The sequence below is a fragment of the Oncorhynchus kisutch genome, linkage group LG4, assembly GCF_002021735.2.
Source record: "Oncorhynchus kisutch isolate 150728-3 linkage group LG4, Okis_V2, whole genome shotgun sequence".
NCBI classification, from domain to species: Eukaryota; Metazoa; Chordata; class Actinopteri; order Salmoniformes; family Salmonidae; genus Oncorhynchus; species Oncorhynchus kisutch.
The window spans coordinates 61,576,865-61,593,591 of NC_034177.2; the positions used below are offsets into that span (position 1 = coordinate 61,576,865).

At 41.4% G+C, this 16,727-nt stretch overlaps 1 protein-coding gene across 1 annotated transcript; it reads left to right on the forward strand.

The window, feature by feature from the left end:
* The first annotated feature begins 10,694 nt into the window (after positions 1-10,694).
* Positions 10,695-16,727, forward strand: LOC109889807 (zinc finger protein 518A). Its single transcript, XM_020481539.2, has 3 exons — positions 10,695-11,087; positions 12,105-14,516; positions 14,730-16,727. Exons 2-3 carry the CDS (start codon positions 12,119-12,121, stop codon positions 15,491-15,493), a joined length of 3,162 nt encoding a protein of 1,053 aa, XP_020337128.1. The 5' UTR covers positions 10,695-11,087; positions 12,105-12,118; the 3' UTR covers positions 15,494-16,727.

Below are 16,727 nucleotides of genomic sequence, written 5' to 3' on the forward strand. Positions count from 1 at the left end.
TCCCTCAAAACTGGAGACATCTGTGGTATTGTGCTGTGTGACACAACTGCACATTTTAGAGTGGCCTTTTACTGTCCCCAGCACAGGGTGCACCTGTGTAATGATCATGCTGTTTAATCAGCTTCTTGATATGCCAAACCTGTCAGGTGGATGGATTATCTTGGCAAAGGAGAAATGCTCACTAATAGGGATGTAAACAAATGTGTGCACAAAATTTGAGCGAAATAAGCTTTTTGTGCTTATGGAACATTTCTGGGATCTTTTATTTCAGCTCATGAAACATGAGACCAACACTTTACATGTTGTGTTTTATATTTTTCTTCAGTATAGTAATCCACCCGAAACAGTAAACATGCATTGTTGATCAATGATAGGTGGCGACATCAACAATTTATGAGCATGTAGTGCCTTTTGCTTCTAAAAGAAAAACAGATGAAGATTGTCTCTCACAATGATTTTCTTCCGACTTCAAGTTGCAGTTAGTGAGGAGCAACTGCAGTAATTTCCAGTCGACTGCATTCAAAAGTTCATGACCTTAGAGCACATGGTTGTTGTGAAGATCATGCAGTAGTCGCAAGTCGGAACATTTTTATACCCATAATGCAACAAACTTTGAAAGGTGGTGACCAACGTCGGTCAACGTCTTGACAAAAGGGATCCTCTCGAACACGCCCATTGTAAATTCATGTCTCCCATTCAAATACAAAAAAGCTAACAACCGGAGTTGCTTCAGCTGGAAGGTGGTAGATAGGCCTAAAAGTATTTGTCACTTGTGTACACTGGAGGTGATACGTAGTGTCCTACGTTCATGATCTGGTGGATTTACAAAGCAGTATAGGAGGAATCAGTTTAGGCTTAGATCATAACCAGACACCTCTGAGTGTGCATTGTGCACTGCTGGAGAGCAACTCTCCATTTGGGCTGATCTGTGATCATGACCCCCTAGCACCTCCCCCGGTCAGAGGGGAATGAGGCAACCTCACAAAGTTACACACAAGAATACTTTATTTACATATAAACAGACATCGAATGGAAATAGTGGGAATGGTAGTGTTTTTTAAACATGCCCAACCCACCATCCCACAGGTCCAGAGATATGATTGTGATATTACTGTGCAGGACAGAGGTGACCTTTGCTGTTCTCTCTGCCACTGCTTGGAGGAGACTGCAAGGAGAGTGTGACCATAGAGATCCTATTACTTGTTGAATTTACAACTTGTCTAGGTACTTGTTGCATTAACAACTTGTCTAAATCCTATTGATGGGTTCTGACTTCTAAACTTGAAAATAGGAAATATCCTTATTCATGTCACTGAGGGAGAGAGAGGAATGTAGAACATTTACATTCTGTCAGAATAGGTTATTTGTTAGACATCAGGTATCTGATGGGAAGGAGAAGGGCCACAGTCTGGTACAAGTCAATAGGACAGCCGTGAGTTGGGGAAGAGTGAGACATTTGGGCCAAGGTCAGGTCAGATGAAGTGAGGAAGAACAGATATCACTAAAGTTCTGTCTAGCAACAGAGGTATATTGGCTGTTCAGATGTGTAAGGAGAAGACTCAGCATAGGAGAAATGGTTCAATACCAGTACTTGCGTGAATATGTCTTGGTCTGTTCAGCTGTCTGACGTATTGGGTGAATAAACTTGGTTTGAGCTTTACCCGTCGTCTGTAAGTTTTTTACTCTTTATTTAGAACCTAACATGATCATCAAATTAGATCAGCCAGTGCATGGCTGTGGATTGACTGGATTGTTTGAATGTAATGTTAGCATATTGGCAGTTTAATTTGAAACCTTTATGGAATCATTCATAAAAAACTGACTGGCTAGCTAGCTAACAAACATACAGTGCTGTGAAAATGTAAAATCAGCAAAAAAAAAATAAACGTCCCTTTTTCAGGATCCTGTCTTTCAAAGATAATTTGTAAAAATCCAAATATCTTCACAGATCTTCATTGTAAAGGGTTTAAATACGGCATTCCGTGCTTGTCAATTAACCATAAACAATTAATGAACATGCACCTGTGGAACGGATACTAACAGCTTACAGGCGGTAGGCAATTAAGGTCACAGTTATGAAAACATAGCACAGAGACACCTCTGAGTGTGCATTGTGCACTGCTGACTCTGAAAAACACCAAAAGAAAGATGCCCAGGGTCCCTGCTCATCTGCGTGAATGTGCCTTAGGCATGCTGCAAGGAGGCATGAAGACTGCAGATGTGGCCAGGGCAATAAATTGCAATGTCCATACTGTGAGGCTCCTAAGACAGCTCTACAGGGAGACAGGACGGACAGCTGATCATCCTTGCAGTGGCAGACCACGTCAAATACATTTTTTATTTGTCACATACACATGGTTAGCAGATGTTAATGCGAGTGTAGTGAAATGCTTGTAACAACACCTGCACAGGATCGGTACATCCGAACATCACACATGTGGGACAGGTACAGGATGGCAACAACAACTGCCCGAGTTACACCAGGAACGCACAATCCCACAATTCCTCCATACTGACTGTTACTTTTGATTTGCATGAGTTGGGGTTGGCATTCAATGTTTTTGTTCTGTGTTTGGTATTTCTATGTGTTTGGCCTGGTATGGTTCCCAATCAGAGGCAGCTTTCAATCGTTGTCTCTGATTAAGAACCATACTTAGGTAGCCTGTTTTCCCACTCCTGTTTGTGGGTGGTTGTTTTCTGTTCAGTGTATGTCACCTTGCAGAACTGTTTCGTTTCTTCCATTCAGAACTGTTTAGTTTCTTCCTTTCACTTTGTTATTTTGTTTTGTGTGTTCAGCTAATAAATTAACATGGACACTTACCACGCTGTGCATTGGTCCGATATTTCATACTCCTCGTCAGACGACGAAGAGATCCGTTACATTCTTTTATTATTTAATTTTTTTTATACATGGGAACAATGGCTCAATGTTGGCATTTCCTGCCTAAGTTTGCCAACTTTGCCAATTAAGTAATCATTAAAATAATTGGCAACATCAAATGGTTTTGTGATGAATAAGCCATCTGATTCAATGAAAGATGGAGTTGAATTTGTCTTTCTGCCCATAATTTCAAGTTTTTTTTTACCATCATTCTTTATACTGTACCATTGATCTTGCATTCATAATACAGTTTATTTGTCTTTTTGGTGAGTTTATTCACATAATTTCTCAATTTGCAGTAAGTCAGCCAGTCAGATGTGCCGCTAGTGTAACGTTCGTCGTTAAATGAAGACCAAGGTGCAGCGTGGTAGGCATACATTTTCTTTAAATGTTCCACCAAAAACAATAGACAACTCAACGACCGTAAAGATAGGAGTGAAAACACACAAAGACAAGATCCCACACCAGAAGGTGGGGAAAAAGGGCTGCCTAAATATTATCCCCAATAAGAAACAACGATAGACAGCTGCCTCTGATTGGGAACCATCGGCCAACAAAGAAATATAAACAGATTTCCCACCCTAGTCACACCCTGACCTACCAAATAGAGAATTTAAAGGATCTCCAAGGTCAGGGCGTGACAGCTAGACTTATTTGCCACTCCTTTTGCCCCATCTCTTTCAACCGTACAGTTTTTCAATTCCTCATCAACCCATAAAGCCTTAACAGTCACTTTCTTAACAGGTGCATGTTTATCAAAAGAAGAAACAATTTCATAAATGCATTAAGTGCAGCGCCTGGATGCTCCTTATTAATCAATGGGCTATACTCGGCCTTGTCTCAGGATGGTAAGTTGGTGGTTGAAGATATCCCTCTAGTGATGTGGGGGCTGTGCTTTGGCAAAGTGGGTGGGGTTATATCCTGCCTGTTTGGCCCTGTCCGGGGGTATTGTCGGATGGGGCCACAGTGTCTCCCGACCCCTCCTGTCTTAGCCTCCAGTATTTATGCTCCAGTAGTTTATGTGTTGGGGGGCTAGGGTCAGTCTGTTATATCTGGAGTACTTCTCCTGTCTTATCCGGTGTCCTGTGTGAATTTAAGTATGCTCTCTCTAATTCTCTCTTTCTTTCTCTCTCTCGGATGACCTGAGCCCTAGGACCATGCCTCAGGACTACCTGGCATGATGACTCCTTGCTGTCCCCAGTCTACCTGGCCGTGCTGCTGCTCCAGTTTCAACTGTTCTGCCTGCGCCAATGGAACCCCGAGCTGTTCACCGGACATGCTACCTGTCCCAGGCCTGCTGTTTTCAACTCTCTAGACAGCATGAGCGGTAGAGATACTCTGAATGATTGGCTATGAAAAGCCAACTGACATTTACTCCTGAGGTGCTGACCTGTTGCACCCTCGACAACCACTGTGATTATTATTATTTGACCCTGCTGGTCATCTATGAACATTTGAACAGCTTGGCCATGTTCTGCTATAATCTCCACCCGGCACAGCCAGAAGAGGACTGGCCACTCCTCATAGCCGAGGTTTCTTCCTAGGTTCTGGCCTTTCTAGGGAGTTTTTCCTAGCCACTGTGCTTCTACACCTGCATTGCTTGCTGTTTGGGGTTTTAGGCTGGGTTTCTGTACAGCACTTTGTGACATCAGCTGATGTAAGGGCTTTATAAATACATTTGATTGATTGATTGATGAATCAGGCCAACAAATATTTTTATCATCATCCATATAAATCTCAGCAACATATTTTGTATAACCTCTTATATAGTATTTTAGCCCCAGGTTTTGGAACTTTGGCTTTCCTGGATATAGTCACTATATTGTAATCACTGCATTAAATGGGTACAGATACAGCTTTAGAACAAAGTTCTACAGTATTAGAAAAATGTGATATACATGTGGATTATCTTGTTCCTGTAGTGTTTGTAAACACACTGGTAGGTTGATTAATAACCTCAACCAGATTACAGGCACTGGATACGGTGAGAAGCTTCCTCTTGAGCGGACAGCTTGATGAAAACCAGTGAATATTCAGGTCCCCAAGAAAGTAGACCTCTCTGTTTACATCACATACACTATCAAGTATTTCACATATATTATTTAGATACTGACTGTTAACACTTACTGGCCTATAGCAACACCCCTAAAGAAAAGGCTTTAGATGTGCCAGGTGAACCTGCAACCACAACTCTTCAATAACACACGCCATAAGATCTTCTCTAAGCATTACATGGTTCTGAATATATACAGCAACACCTCCCCCATAGGCATTCCTGTGTCTTCTATAGATGTTACATCTTTGTATGGTTACTGCTGTATCATCAAATGAATTATCTAAGTGAGTCTCAGAAATGGCTAATATATGAACGTTATCTGATGTTAGCAAGTTATTGATTTCCTGAACCTTATTTCTAAAGCTACAAATATTAATATGGGCTATTTCCAGCACTTTCCTGGGTAGCTGATCAGAGATAGACATAATATGGAAAACAGCAAACAAAGCAAGATAACAAAAAATATATATACTCAGCAGTCATTAATCAGTTGGTGTGTGTAAGTATATGTGTGTGCTGCAGGGTTGATGCTACGAACCCATAGACTTCGCTCTCTCATCCCTTCCAGGCTTTTGGGAGGGAGGGTGGACAATGCTTACATCCACTATGACAGGCTCAATGTCCCCACGCGCTCTGGCATCTTTCATGGCAGGGAGTTCTTTCCTCTTCTGGGGCACAGCTTCAGGATAGTACTCGTTGAGGAAGATGTACATTCCTCTCAAGTTCTTGGCTCTTTCCAGAACAGCTACCTTTTCCTTGAACTTCAGGAACTTGACTACTATTGGCCTGGGCATGTTACCCTGGCCGGTGGTGGGTTTTCCAGTCCTGTGGGCACGCTCAACCTCAATCTTCTTGTCAACTCATTGAGCTGACCATGGGAGAACTGCAACCTGTTCTTCAGGTCCTGGACCTCTCTGGTCAGGTCGTCCATTCTTTTATTAAGAAAACCCTGCTAGCTTGACAGGCAGCTTGATAGGCAACTAGCTAGCAGCAAGGCTAGCTGCTATGCCAAGCAGCTCCTCAGATCCGGCCTTGGTCAGCAGGATCACTGGACAGATAGTAGGGGTCCCAGCAACTGATACCAACCGCGTCGCGGGATCCAAACTCCAAAAGTAGTTAGTTAGTCACCAAACCTTTTCAAAAGACTTCCAAAACATTCCAAAACAATACATTTTCCAAAACAACAAACCAAGTTCTCCCTCATTCCACATTCCGTTGGTATGAGGTTTTTACTGTGGAATGCAGTGCTTGGTTTTCACCAGGCATAATGGGATCTATGTCGTGCAAAAAGATGACTCAAGTTTGCCAAAAAGCACCTGGAAGCACCTGGATGATCATCAAGAGTCTTGGAAGAATGTTCTATGGACAGATAATTCAAAAGTACAAATGGGTCACATTATGCCTGGTAGAAACTAAACACTGCATTCAACAATAAGAACTTCATACCAACGGTCAAGCATGGTGGTGGTAGTGTGATGGTTTGGGGATTCTTTGCTGCCTCAGGACCTGGACGACTTGCCTAATAGAAGGAACCATGAATTCTGCTCTGTATCAGAGAATTCTACAGGAGAATGTCAGGCCACCCGTCTGTGAGCTGAAGCAGAAGCAGAAGCAGAGCTGGGTCATGCAGCAAGGCAATGATCCAAAACACATAATCAAGTCTACATGAAAATGTCTAAAAAGCAAAAAAAATCGAAGTCCAGACCTAATCCCAATTGATATGTTGTGGCAGGACTTGAAACGAGCAGTTCATGCATGAAAACAAACAAATGTCGCTGAGTTACAGCAGTTCTGCATAGAAGAGTGGTCCAGAATTCCTCCACAGTGACATAAGAGACTGATCAACAACTACTGGATGTGTTTGGCTGGAGTAATTGCAGCTAAATGTGGCACAACCAGTTATTGATTGTAAGGGGACAATTACTTTTTCACACAGGGGCATTGGGTATTGCATAACTTTGTTTATGAAATAAATTAAATAAGTATGTAATTGTTGTGTTATTTGTTCATTCATGTTCCCTTTATCTAATATTAGGTTTTGGTAGAAGATCTAATAACATTCAGTATCAAAAATATGCAAAAGTATAGAAAATGTGAAAGGGAGCAAATAATTTTTCACAGCACTATACATTATTCAAATTCATTATTTCACACAATTTCTTATCACAGCACTGGCGAATCATGGTTGACCAATTCCCTGATCAAAATGGCTGACCATTATAAGAAGGTTAATGTCTATTCTAGACTTCAAATTCCTAATTCAATGAATGTGACCTGCAGAGCCAGAAGGATGGGCTGATGTCTGTCTCCCTAGCAACCAACCAGTGTCCAGTGTCATAGATATGAAGGTCCAATGTACGACCCCCTAGCCTGCTAGGCTCCTGCCGGTGGAGAGACACCTACTGAAGAGTCAGAAAGTTTGTGTCTCTGAGAGAGGGCTGTAGATTGACATGTGCAAGTGCAATGGTAAGGTGGGAGTGTCAGGGTATTTTCCAACATCTATACATCTCTTTAGTGCTGCCACTTACCTGCATGTAGAGAGCATGTCTAAGGCTGGACACAGTGGTTGTCTGGTTCTTTAGTCCCCATTGACTGGTGTTCACCCGTGTTCCCATTATCAAACAGTTGGGAGAAAAAGATGCTTTTGAGTGTTGACAGATCAAAGGCTGTAGATCTTCTCAGTGGCAACGGAGTGACAGGAGCATTCATACGTATACTGATAATTAGGAGTACAAAACTAGGGTAGTGTGTGAAATGTTGTTAGAGTCACTGGCAGGGAATTTGTAACATGCAGTAGCTCATGAGATTTAAAGGGCAACTGCACTTCCTGATTTGGTCTCATTTTAGATTTGGTTCATTAAGAAATGCTAGTGGCCATGACTGAATTCAAACGTGAGTTGGTTTGGGGGTGTGGTTTGATGTGGGTGTCTCTTGTGTGTTCGCAGGTGGGAAGAGTTAGCCAAATTATTTCGCCAATAAGCTTCAGCCGGCTCCTGTGCACATGTGGCAAAGTTGGCTCGACTTTGGATAGTCTATCTCTGGGGATAGTTAGGGACCATTAATAAATTACACAATGTAAATGGGACAATATTTTCATGTTGCCTTACTTTTTGTTGTCTCATTATATATATGTCAATGATGTCGCTCTTGCTGCTGGTGATTATCTGCCTCTACGTAGACGACACCATTCTGTATACATCTGGCCCTTCTTTGGACACTATGCTAACAAACCTCCAAACGAGCTTCAATGCCATACAACTCTCCTTCCGTGGCTTGCATGCTCTTCAACCGATTGCTGCCCGCACTCGCCTGCCTGACTAGCATCACTACTCTGGACGGTTCTGACTTAGAATATGTGAACAACTTCAAATACCTAGGTGTCTGGTCAGACAGTAAACTCTCCTTCCAGGTTCACATTAAGCATCTACAATCCAAAATTAAATCTAGAATTGGCTTCCTATTTCGCAACAAAGCCTCCTTCACTCATGCTGCCAAACATACCTTCGTAAAACTGACTATCCTACCGAGCCTTGACTTTGTCGTGTCATTTACAAAATAGCCTCCAACACTCTACTCAGCAAATTGGATGCAGTCTATCACAGTGCCACCTGTTTTGTCACCAAAGCCCCATATACTACCCACCACTGCGACCTGTATGCTCTCATTGGCTGGCCCTCACTACATATTCATCGCCAAACCCACTGGCTCCAAGTCATCTATAAGTCTTTGCTTGGTAAAGCCCCGCCTTATCTCAGCTCACTGGTCACCATAGCAGCACCCACCCGTGGCACGCGCTCCAGTAGGTATATTTCACTGGTCACCCCCAAAGCCAACTCTTCCTTTAGACGCCTTCCCAGTTCTCTGCTGCCAATGACTGGAACGAATTGCAAAAACCACTGAAACTGGAGTCTTATATCTCCCTCTCTAACTTTAAACATCAGCTGTCAGAGCAGCTCACTGTACCTGTACACAACCAATCTGTAAATATCACACCCAACTACCTCATCCCCATATTGTTATTTATCCTATTGCTCTTTTGCACCCCAGTATCTCTATTTGCACATCCTCATCTGCACATCTATCACTCCAGTGTTAATGCTAATTTGTAATTATTTTGCCTCTTTGGCCTATTTATTGCCTTACCTCCCCTCCCTACTCTTCTAAATTTGCACACACTGTTTGTTTGTTTATCCCATGTGTAACTCTTGTGCTGTTGTTTTTGTCGCACTGCTTTGCTTTATCTTGGCCAGGTCGCAGTTGTAAATTAGAACTTGTTCTCAACTAGCTTACCTGGTTAAATAAAGTTGAAATAAAAACAATTAAAACAATTAAATGCTTTCAATATTTCCGCATTGTTCACACCCTCTTTAGCCTCATCCCCACCCATCTCTTTAAGAGTTCAATGAAATTTTGTCGCTATCAGACTTGACATCAGACCTCCTTAGAGCAAAAAAATACGAGCACATTTTCAATAAATATGTATGTGTTTGTCTGATTTGGACACAGATTATACCAAACAAATGGGCGGCTCAATTTGCATCGGTTGGTATATGTCTATTGGTTGTCCGTGTCCGACGGAAACGTATTTCTATGATGTATTTTAGTCTGTGCCAATTGAGTAAGTCTCACACAAATATTGAGCTGTATTCTACAGCTCTCCATCTTTCTGTAGATATAAATGTTTACTAGTCTTTATGGCCCTCTCTGTATTGACTTTTAGCCCATATAATGCATCATGATGTGGTTATTATGCACTGTAAGACTTGTCTTATAATGGCTTATTATAAGTTCATAATTATCCCCAGTTTAAAAGTCCTACATAGAGACAACTTATTATAAACCTTAGGGTATTATAAGACATTATAACTCCTCATACATGTATGTGACAAATAATAAAGCATTACTATAGGATTTAGGTCAGTTATTGCCACAATTTTAAGCAGCTAAATGAATGTCTTCACAGATTTCAAAAGAGGACTGTTGAAAATGTTTCAATTAGCGAGCACGTCTTTAACCCAAATCCCTGATCTGTTAGTCCAACACCTTTTCCGTTGCCCATAGCAGCAAAGGACATGGGCACGTACCCTCCTGCTTCCTCTATCCAGAACCTCTGGTCTCTCATGTAACTTTATCAGCAGGCTTCTATGGTCTGATTGAGGCACCATCCCACCCCTGACACCAGTGTAGCAAAGTTTAAAGAGGCAATCTGTGACTGCTCCACCAGTTTTTTCAATATTAAATGAATAATACCGGCCCATTGATTCTTGTAGAATATGACTTCATGACCTTGGTCAAACTCTCGTACCCCATCAGAACCTGAAATATAAGCTTATTTTACTCCATTGTCTGTTAACAATGAAATTGTAAACAAACACTGTATAGCCTCAAAACACAGTTAACACTATCATTTTGATATCCTGCACGATATGTCCTTGCATCCATAGCTCTATCTATGAATTTGAGTGGTTACATTTCTCCAGCCCCCCACAAAAGTGCCCACTTTGTTAATATTTGAAATGCAGATTGCCCCTTTAAGGTGGTCAAACGGGAATTATGTAATTCCTTGTTAACTAACAAATATATTACCCCAAAAGACTATCAGATACAAGTGAACATTTACCGAGCATTAATGACCTCAAATTGTTTCATTATTATTTTAATGGTTGCAATCTCCCATTTTTTTTGTTGCTTTGCATAATATTTCTCCCCGACAGCACAAAACACCAGGAAGAGATGGGCCATATCGCCCTGTTCAGTGAACAGTAGGCTATTTGGAGAGACAAAGGAAGTGTAGTCTAATCTTGTTATGACTCCCTCGAACAGTAATAACACTGGTATAAACTAATGGAGGGCACTTTTCTCAAAGTCAAAGTTTAAATGTTTATTTTATTTCGACTCGCCATATAATTAAACACGCGTAGAAAGTCGACAACGGCCGTATCTCTGTCATGTCGGCTAAAAGCGGTACATGAGCCATTATTCATCCGTTCTGGTACTCCGCTGAAGAGCTTTCCTGTGCGTAATCCCCGGATGAAGCTGTCATGGCTGCCATTCGCTGAGCTGTCAAGTCTACAAAAGAAATGTAAAAACCAACCGAAGTCTCGAACTATACATCGACGTAGTCCAATTGTATCGGAGCTTTACTCTGCGGTAAATATATTTCGGTTCACATATATTGATTGTATTAACTTTTTGTCATGCATGTTTTTCTTTCTACTTTCTCACATGAGCTGTTTATGTATATTTCATTCAAATCAATCAACTGGCATGTCAGCCAGCCGTCCAAAAGCTCATATTTCACAGTAAATGTTTTACCAGGCAGTGAGGCAAAGGTGATGATGAGTGATCGTCGAAGCAAAATATGAATTGTTTTAAAACAAATTAACGCGTTTGTTTGTTACATGTTAATGAAGCTTCTCAGTCAGTTTGTTTTGGTCAAGCCAAACAGCAAAACAGAAATGGCTGATAGCTTTGGTCTAATGCAAAGTTAACAGTAACATACCGTAATAACCTTTTTTTTAGCGGCAAGCAATCAATTTAGCGTTGAGTATTTTCTTCGATTGAGACCCATAGGTAACAGGTGGGATTGTTTACCTGTTTTAATTGCAAGTTTGGTCCGATTTTGTGAATTGTAGCAAGTCCTTTGGTCAGTCACATTGAGAAACTTGCATGGCACATCATTTGAGTGAACAATAGCCTAATTGAGTTATACATTTCCCCTATAGTAAATAGTCTCAAATGTAAATAGGCTACATTGATTCTGCAACAGGTGGATCAGGTTGATTCATGATGTGGGTTGTGAGATCATGCACTACACTGGCAATTAGTCACACAGGTAGGCTACAGAGCAGTTTTGAATTGAGAATATTGCTAGTTACTAGCCTTATAGTGAAGACTACTGCACTACAGATTTTTCATGCCTGTGTCTGTGGTAAGAACAAAAGCAAACACACCATCATTCTAGTTGATATAATTGATTAACAGATCAGGATAATTTGATGGCCATTTCAAACATGCATCCTAATATGTTATTTTCTCAGGTCTGGTCTCTGTGTGGGCTGTAGACTGTAGATTCTGAGGGGACATTTGCATATGGTCTTTGATGGTTGACAGTTTATAATGAATTGCTGGCTTGCAAATCAACTGTCTATTTTACATCTGTTACAGGGGCCTGAATTGACATGGATCCAGCACATGCTGAATTAGATGTCCCTGCTGGAGGTAATATTAAAGTTATCGATGATGAGGACAAAAATTGGCACAAACGACTCCGTCTCAGGAAAGCTGCCGTTCAGCCCCCAACTATGCAAAGTGAAGATAAGCATGGGCCGAAGAAGATAGAGGACAAGGAAAAAAGCACAGAGCAGAGGTATTTGAAGAAGACACCCCTTAAAACACAAAAGAGTCAACATGTGACAAAGGTTTATGGAAATATACTTAGGTTTAGATGTTTTGAATGCAACGGCAGCACAGAATTCAGCCCTAATGACTTACTGAGGCACTTTCAGGAAACTCACCCAGGAAGCCAACCAATCTTTCCTTGTGACATGTGCAGTTTTATTACACAGGAATTCTCCCACCTTCAAGTTCACCAATTAGGCCACAGAGACACTTTTGTCAGCTGCAACATATGCAATGACAATGTCCAGCACACTCTCTTGCAGCTCACCACACATTTAAACATGCACCACAGCTTGAATGGCCACTACACTTGCGAGAAGTGCAAGTTCTCCACCAGAGATGTAGGATCATTTTTGGAGCATATGTATCTACATAACATGGAGCCGCGAGCAGGTGGCATTTCTGATCATTCAAATCCTGCTGACCAAGATTTGCAGAGACATCTCATGGCCAAAACAGCACAATTCCCCTTCAGTTGTCAGTTCTGTGACTTTATAGCGCATCGAAAAGGTATCATCACAAAGCACATGGCCACCGTCCATGGTAAAGCGACAAGCCAAAAAAAATCATCATCAAGACTGAAGCACGTGGTGACAAGGAGTACAGTGAGGGAAAATAACTGGATGTCACAAGGCTGTCTTTCTCTGTCAGGGGAAGGATTCCTGGATAAATATTGCAGACTGTCAAATCCAGAGAGGGCTTTGGAGGAGACCCAGCAATATTTAGAGAAGTCTGTGCCTGCTGAAGCTCTTAAGAATGTACTTTCAAATGTACCCAAAGCCATCACTTCCTTTTCAAACTGTGACAACTGCATGATATCCAACCCTGGATTCCCAAACACAGGCAAGGACCTCACTGTCCTCATGCTCAAAAACAAGATTGCAGTTCCTCCGAATGGCACTACTGAAGCAATTGCTTTCAAAATTGTGGAAGGCAAAAAAGATTTGGTTCTCAAGGTTACACCATCAGCAACGCAAGAGACCTCTGACACAACAAAGACGTCATTGTGTGTCACTGAGCAGGAATCAGAGAATATTGCTTCTCAAACTAGTGCTGGGGACTCCAATGCAAATGGATGCCAATCAAATTCAAGTATCCCTCCAAAGACCAAGCCACCCAGTTGTCCAGGATCATTCTTGAGACCAAATGATGTTGCCACTATTTCAACCCTAAACGAGTTAGTAAAATATGATCAAACTCAAGAAAATAGAGAGAACCAGGAAACAGGGGTTGGCCAAATGCACAGAAATGATGCAGAACCCAAAGATGTAAATCACTGTGAAGATACGGCAGAGGAAATCAAAATGTCGAAGTTGCCAAAGGAGAAAAGTAAAAAAGAGCAAAAATCCTTTCCTGAAGCTCTGCGCTCTTCCAAGACTATGGGGGACAAAAAAAGGGTGAGAAAGAAAGTGGTCGGCCCTAAAACTGTAGAGAAAAAATCATCACCAACATTAGAGCTCCTCCTGAAGAAGAACCCAGTTAAGGAAATGCAGTGGATGCCACAAGGTCCTCTTCCCCTGTTAGGACGAGGTTTGCTGAATGATTTCCATAGACTAGAGCACCCACAGAAAACTTTGGAGAAGTCGCATCAATTTCTTAAAAGAGCACTGTCAGCTGAAAATGGCAAAAAGAAGCAGTCCAAATGTCCCAAGACTGACCAGACACAGAACTCCAAAGTGGTCACTAGGTCGTCAACGTCAGAGGGAGGCCTTATTCCAAACCCTGGGCATTTCAGCCCCAGAGGTAACAACCTTAATAAGATTTTAGTTCCTCCCAATTGCACTACAGAGGCCATGGGTTTAAAAATGGTGGACGGGAAAAAACATTTGGTTCTTAAGGTTATACCATCAACAATGCAAGAGACCTCTGACAAAACAAAGGCATCCTTGCATTCCATTGAGACTAAGGAAGACAACACCACATCTAAAACTTGCACTACGAGCCAGAACAGTTTAGTCGTTGTCGATAATTCTCATGTCTTGGATGGCCAAGATTGTCCTAGGTTAGGCTTACCTCGTGTATCTAATGGAGCCAAATCAGCTGGAAATGATTTGGGCCAGATGACGGAGGAGAAGTTGGAGGCTGTGAACTATGACCCAGAAGGGGTTGGAACTACAGAAGCTCAGGTCACCATGATGTCTCCCTCCCCCATACTCCATTTCCTTACTTCCCCACAAGGTAATCAAAACTATCTTACTGAAATGTATAACACCTGATTTGTTAAATGTATTTCCAAATATTTACTTCTCGTTACCTGTCATGCATGACTCTGTCCATGCCACTCTATGCTTTATCGATAGACAATAAATGGAGTCAACATTCCTGTAGCAGTTCACTTCCCTTTTTTACTGGACTAATTGTGCTTTGTTCTCGTGTTGAATATTTCAACAGGTATAACAAACTTGTCAGAGAATCCGATCGACACTCCAGACATTTGTTTTCAGGACGTTCCTCCCAATACCACGCTAAGAGATGTAGGACAGCAGGAGGGCTTTGACAGGATTTGCCTCTCACCACAGACAAATGAACAAACAGTTAAAGGAAAGAGGCCGGGTGAACCGTCCACAGAAGACTCTCCTGAGCCACTCTCAAAAGCCTTCAGGAAAGTTGTGGGAGAAGAAGAGGCCTCACTAGCAGCCGCGCATCACTGGGAGCCAGGCCCTAGAGATGTGGAGAGGACCCTGAAGCTGTTGCCATTAAGTCCCACTCAACTCATAACACGTCCAAGAGGAGACCAGCCTGTTGTCGTGCTAAATCACCCAGACACAGACATTCCAGAGGTCACAAATATAATGGAAACAGTCCACAGGTACAAAGGAGAGGTCCAAAAAGTAGTGCTGTCTCGGAAAACATTGAAGGCCCTTGCAGCCGTAGGTCGTGATATGTTTAGGGCAAATGCCCCGGCGATTGAAGGTGTGTGCCCTGAGAGCAGAGTGAAAGAGAGATTCATCTTGAAAATGAAGCTGAAAAAGATGAGCAGAAAGAAGTACAAAGTGGTGAATGCAGTCCCGCGCAGCACTGAGCCTCTATTAAGATTTAGCTGCTGGTTTTGTGGCCGAGCCTTCAGTGATCAGGAGGTCTGGATTGGCCATGGCCAGCGCCATCTGATGGAATCTACTAGAGAGTGGGAGAAGCTGGAAAGTGAAAAGTCATAAATGTCACCTACACTGGATAGAAAGTTGAGAAAGGTGCCCCTGTACAAAAGCAATGGACAGAAAAGATACTAGATGGAAATGATCTTAATTTATTAGAGAAATATGTTGCTAATAAGGACTTAATAAGTGTCCAAAATCAATATAACTTAATGTGAGTTCTTCCAAAGTACAGGCCTCAAATAATAGGGCTCTAGTCATTTTTGCATTTTCCGTTGCTCAAATCGAAGTATTTAATTTGAAACCCACTTATGCTTTAGTGCTATCATTGTTTTAGATTGGATGCAATCTATTTGTTGTTTCAGTTATTGTCTAGCCAAGATGCAATGCTAATTTAAGTTGACCAAAGTACACTGTCATAAGGCGTTTTTCACAGAACACTGTAATAAGGACACAAATTAGGCACACTCAGAAGCTCTAAACATGAAAATGTAATGTTATACGGGTATGTATAGTGTGTGTGCTAAGATGATTAATTTGGGAGGGGATGGCAGGTTTGCCTTGTTACTAGGCTATACCAACATTGTTTAAAAAGCTATTTTATGTTTATTGCTGATTTGCAGATGTACACTGTTTTCTTTTTGTTTCTGTGATTGGTCATAGAAAAGAGTGAATGTGTTTGTATGCATATAGTACTTACCAAAAATATGAATGGTTTCAAATCTAGTAATTTTGTTCAGTTAGTCTGAGCTAGTAGCAGGAGTAGTCCAAAGAATATACCTTTTTATCATTTGTATAATATTGTATAGGATGGCTGACTGATGGCATTTGTGCATATATTTTTAATGATAATCTGTTTTTTAATTGCACTATGAACGGACAGTGAATATTTCTTTCCATTACTTCACTTTATGAATCTTATGACAGTCTTGATATGCATGTTCTTGCATGTATCCTTATGTTCTGATGATCTCACGGCATCCATGGCAAGGGATACTTTTACAGTAGTTAAGTCATCCCAGGTCAAGGCCCAAATCACAAATACATGTAGCACATCTTTCTGAGCATACCCTTTCCTCTAGTCACCCATAATTTATTTCTTCAGATCAACAGAAAATAACTGGTTTGTAGTAGTATTGATAAGTCGGAGAAAGAAACACAATTCTGACCTAGAAAACATTTGTTTTTCCACCAAGTGCCTGACTTTTTCTGTTCCACAATGAATATGTATTAATCTTGACACACACCTGGTAGAATTATGTGTTGAACCGATCAATAAATACGAATAGTTTGAAAA

What these genes read in the sequence shown, in the direction of transcription:
- LOC109889807 (XM_020481539.2), top strand. Translation starts at nt 12,119, where the DNA reads ATGGATCCAGCACATGCTGAATTAGATGTCCCTGCTGGAGGTAATATT. An exon ending in TTTCCTTACTTCCCCACAAG is followed by an intron (nt 14,517 to 14,729) that starts GTAATCAAAACT and finishes ATATTTCAACAG; the next exon opens with GTATAACAAACTTGTCAGAG.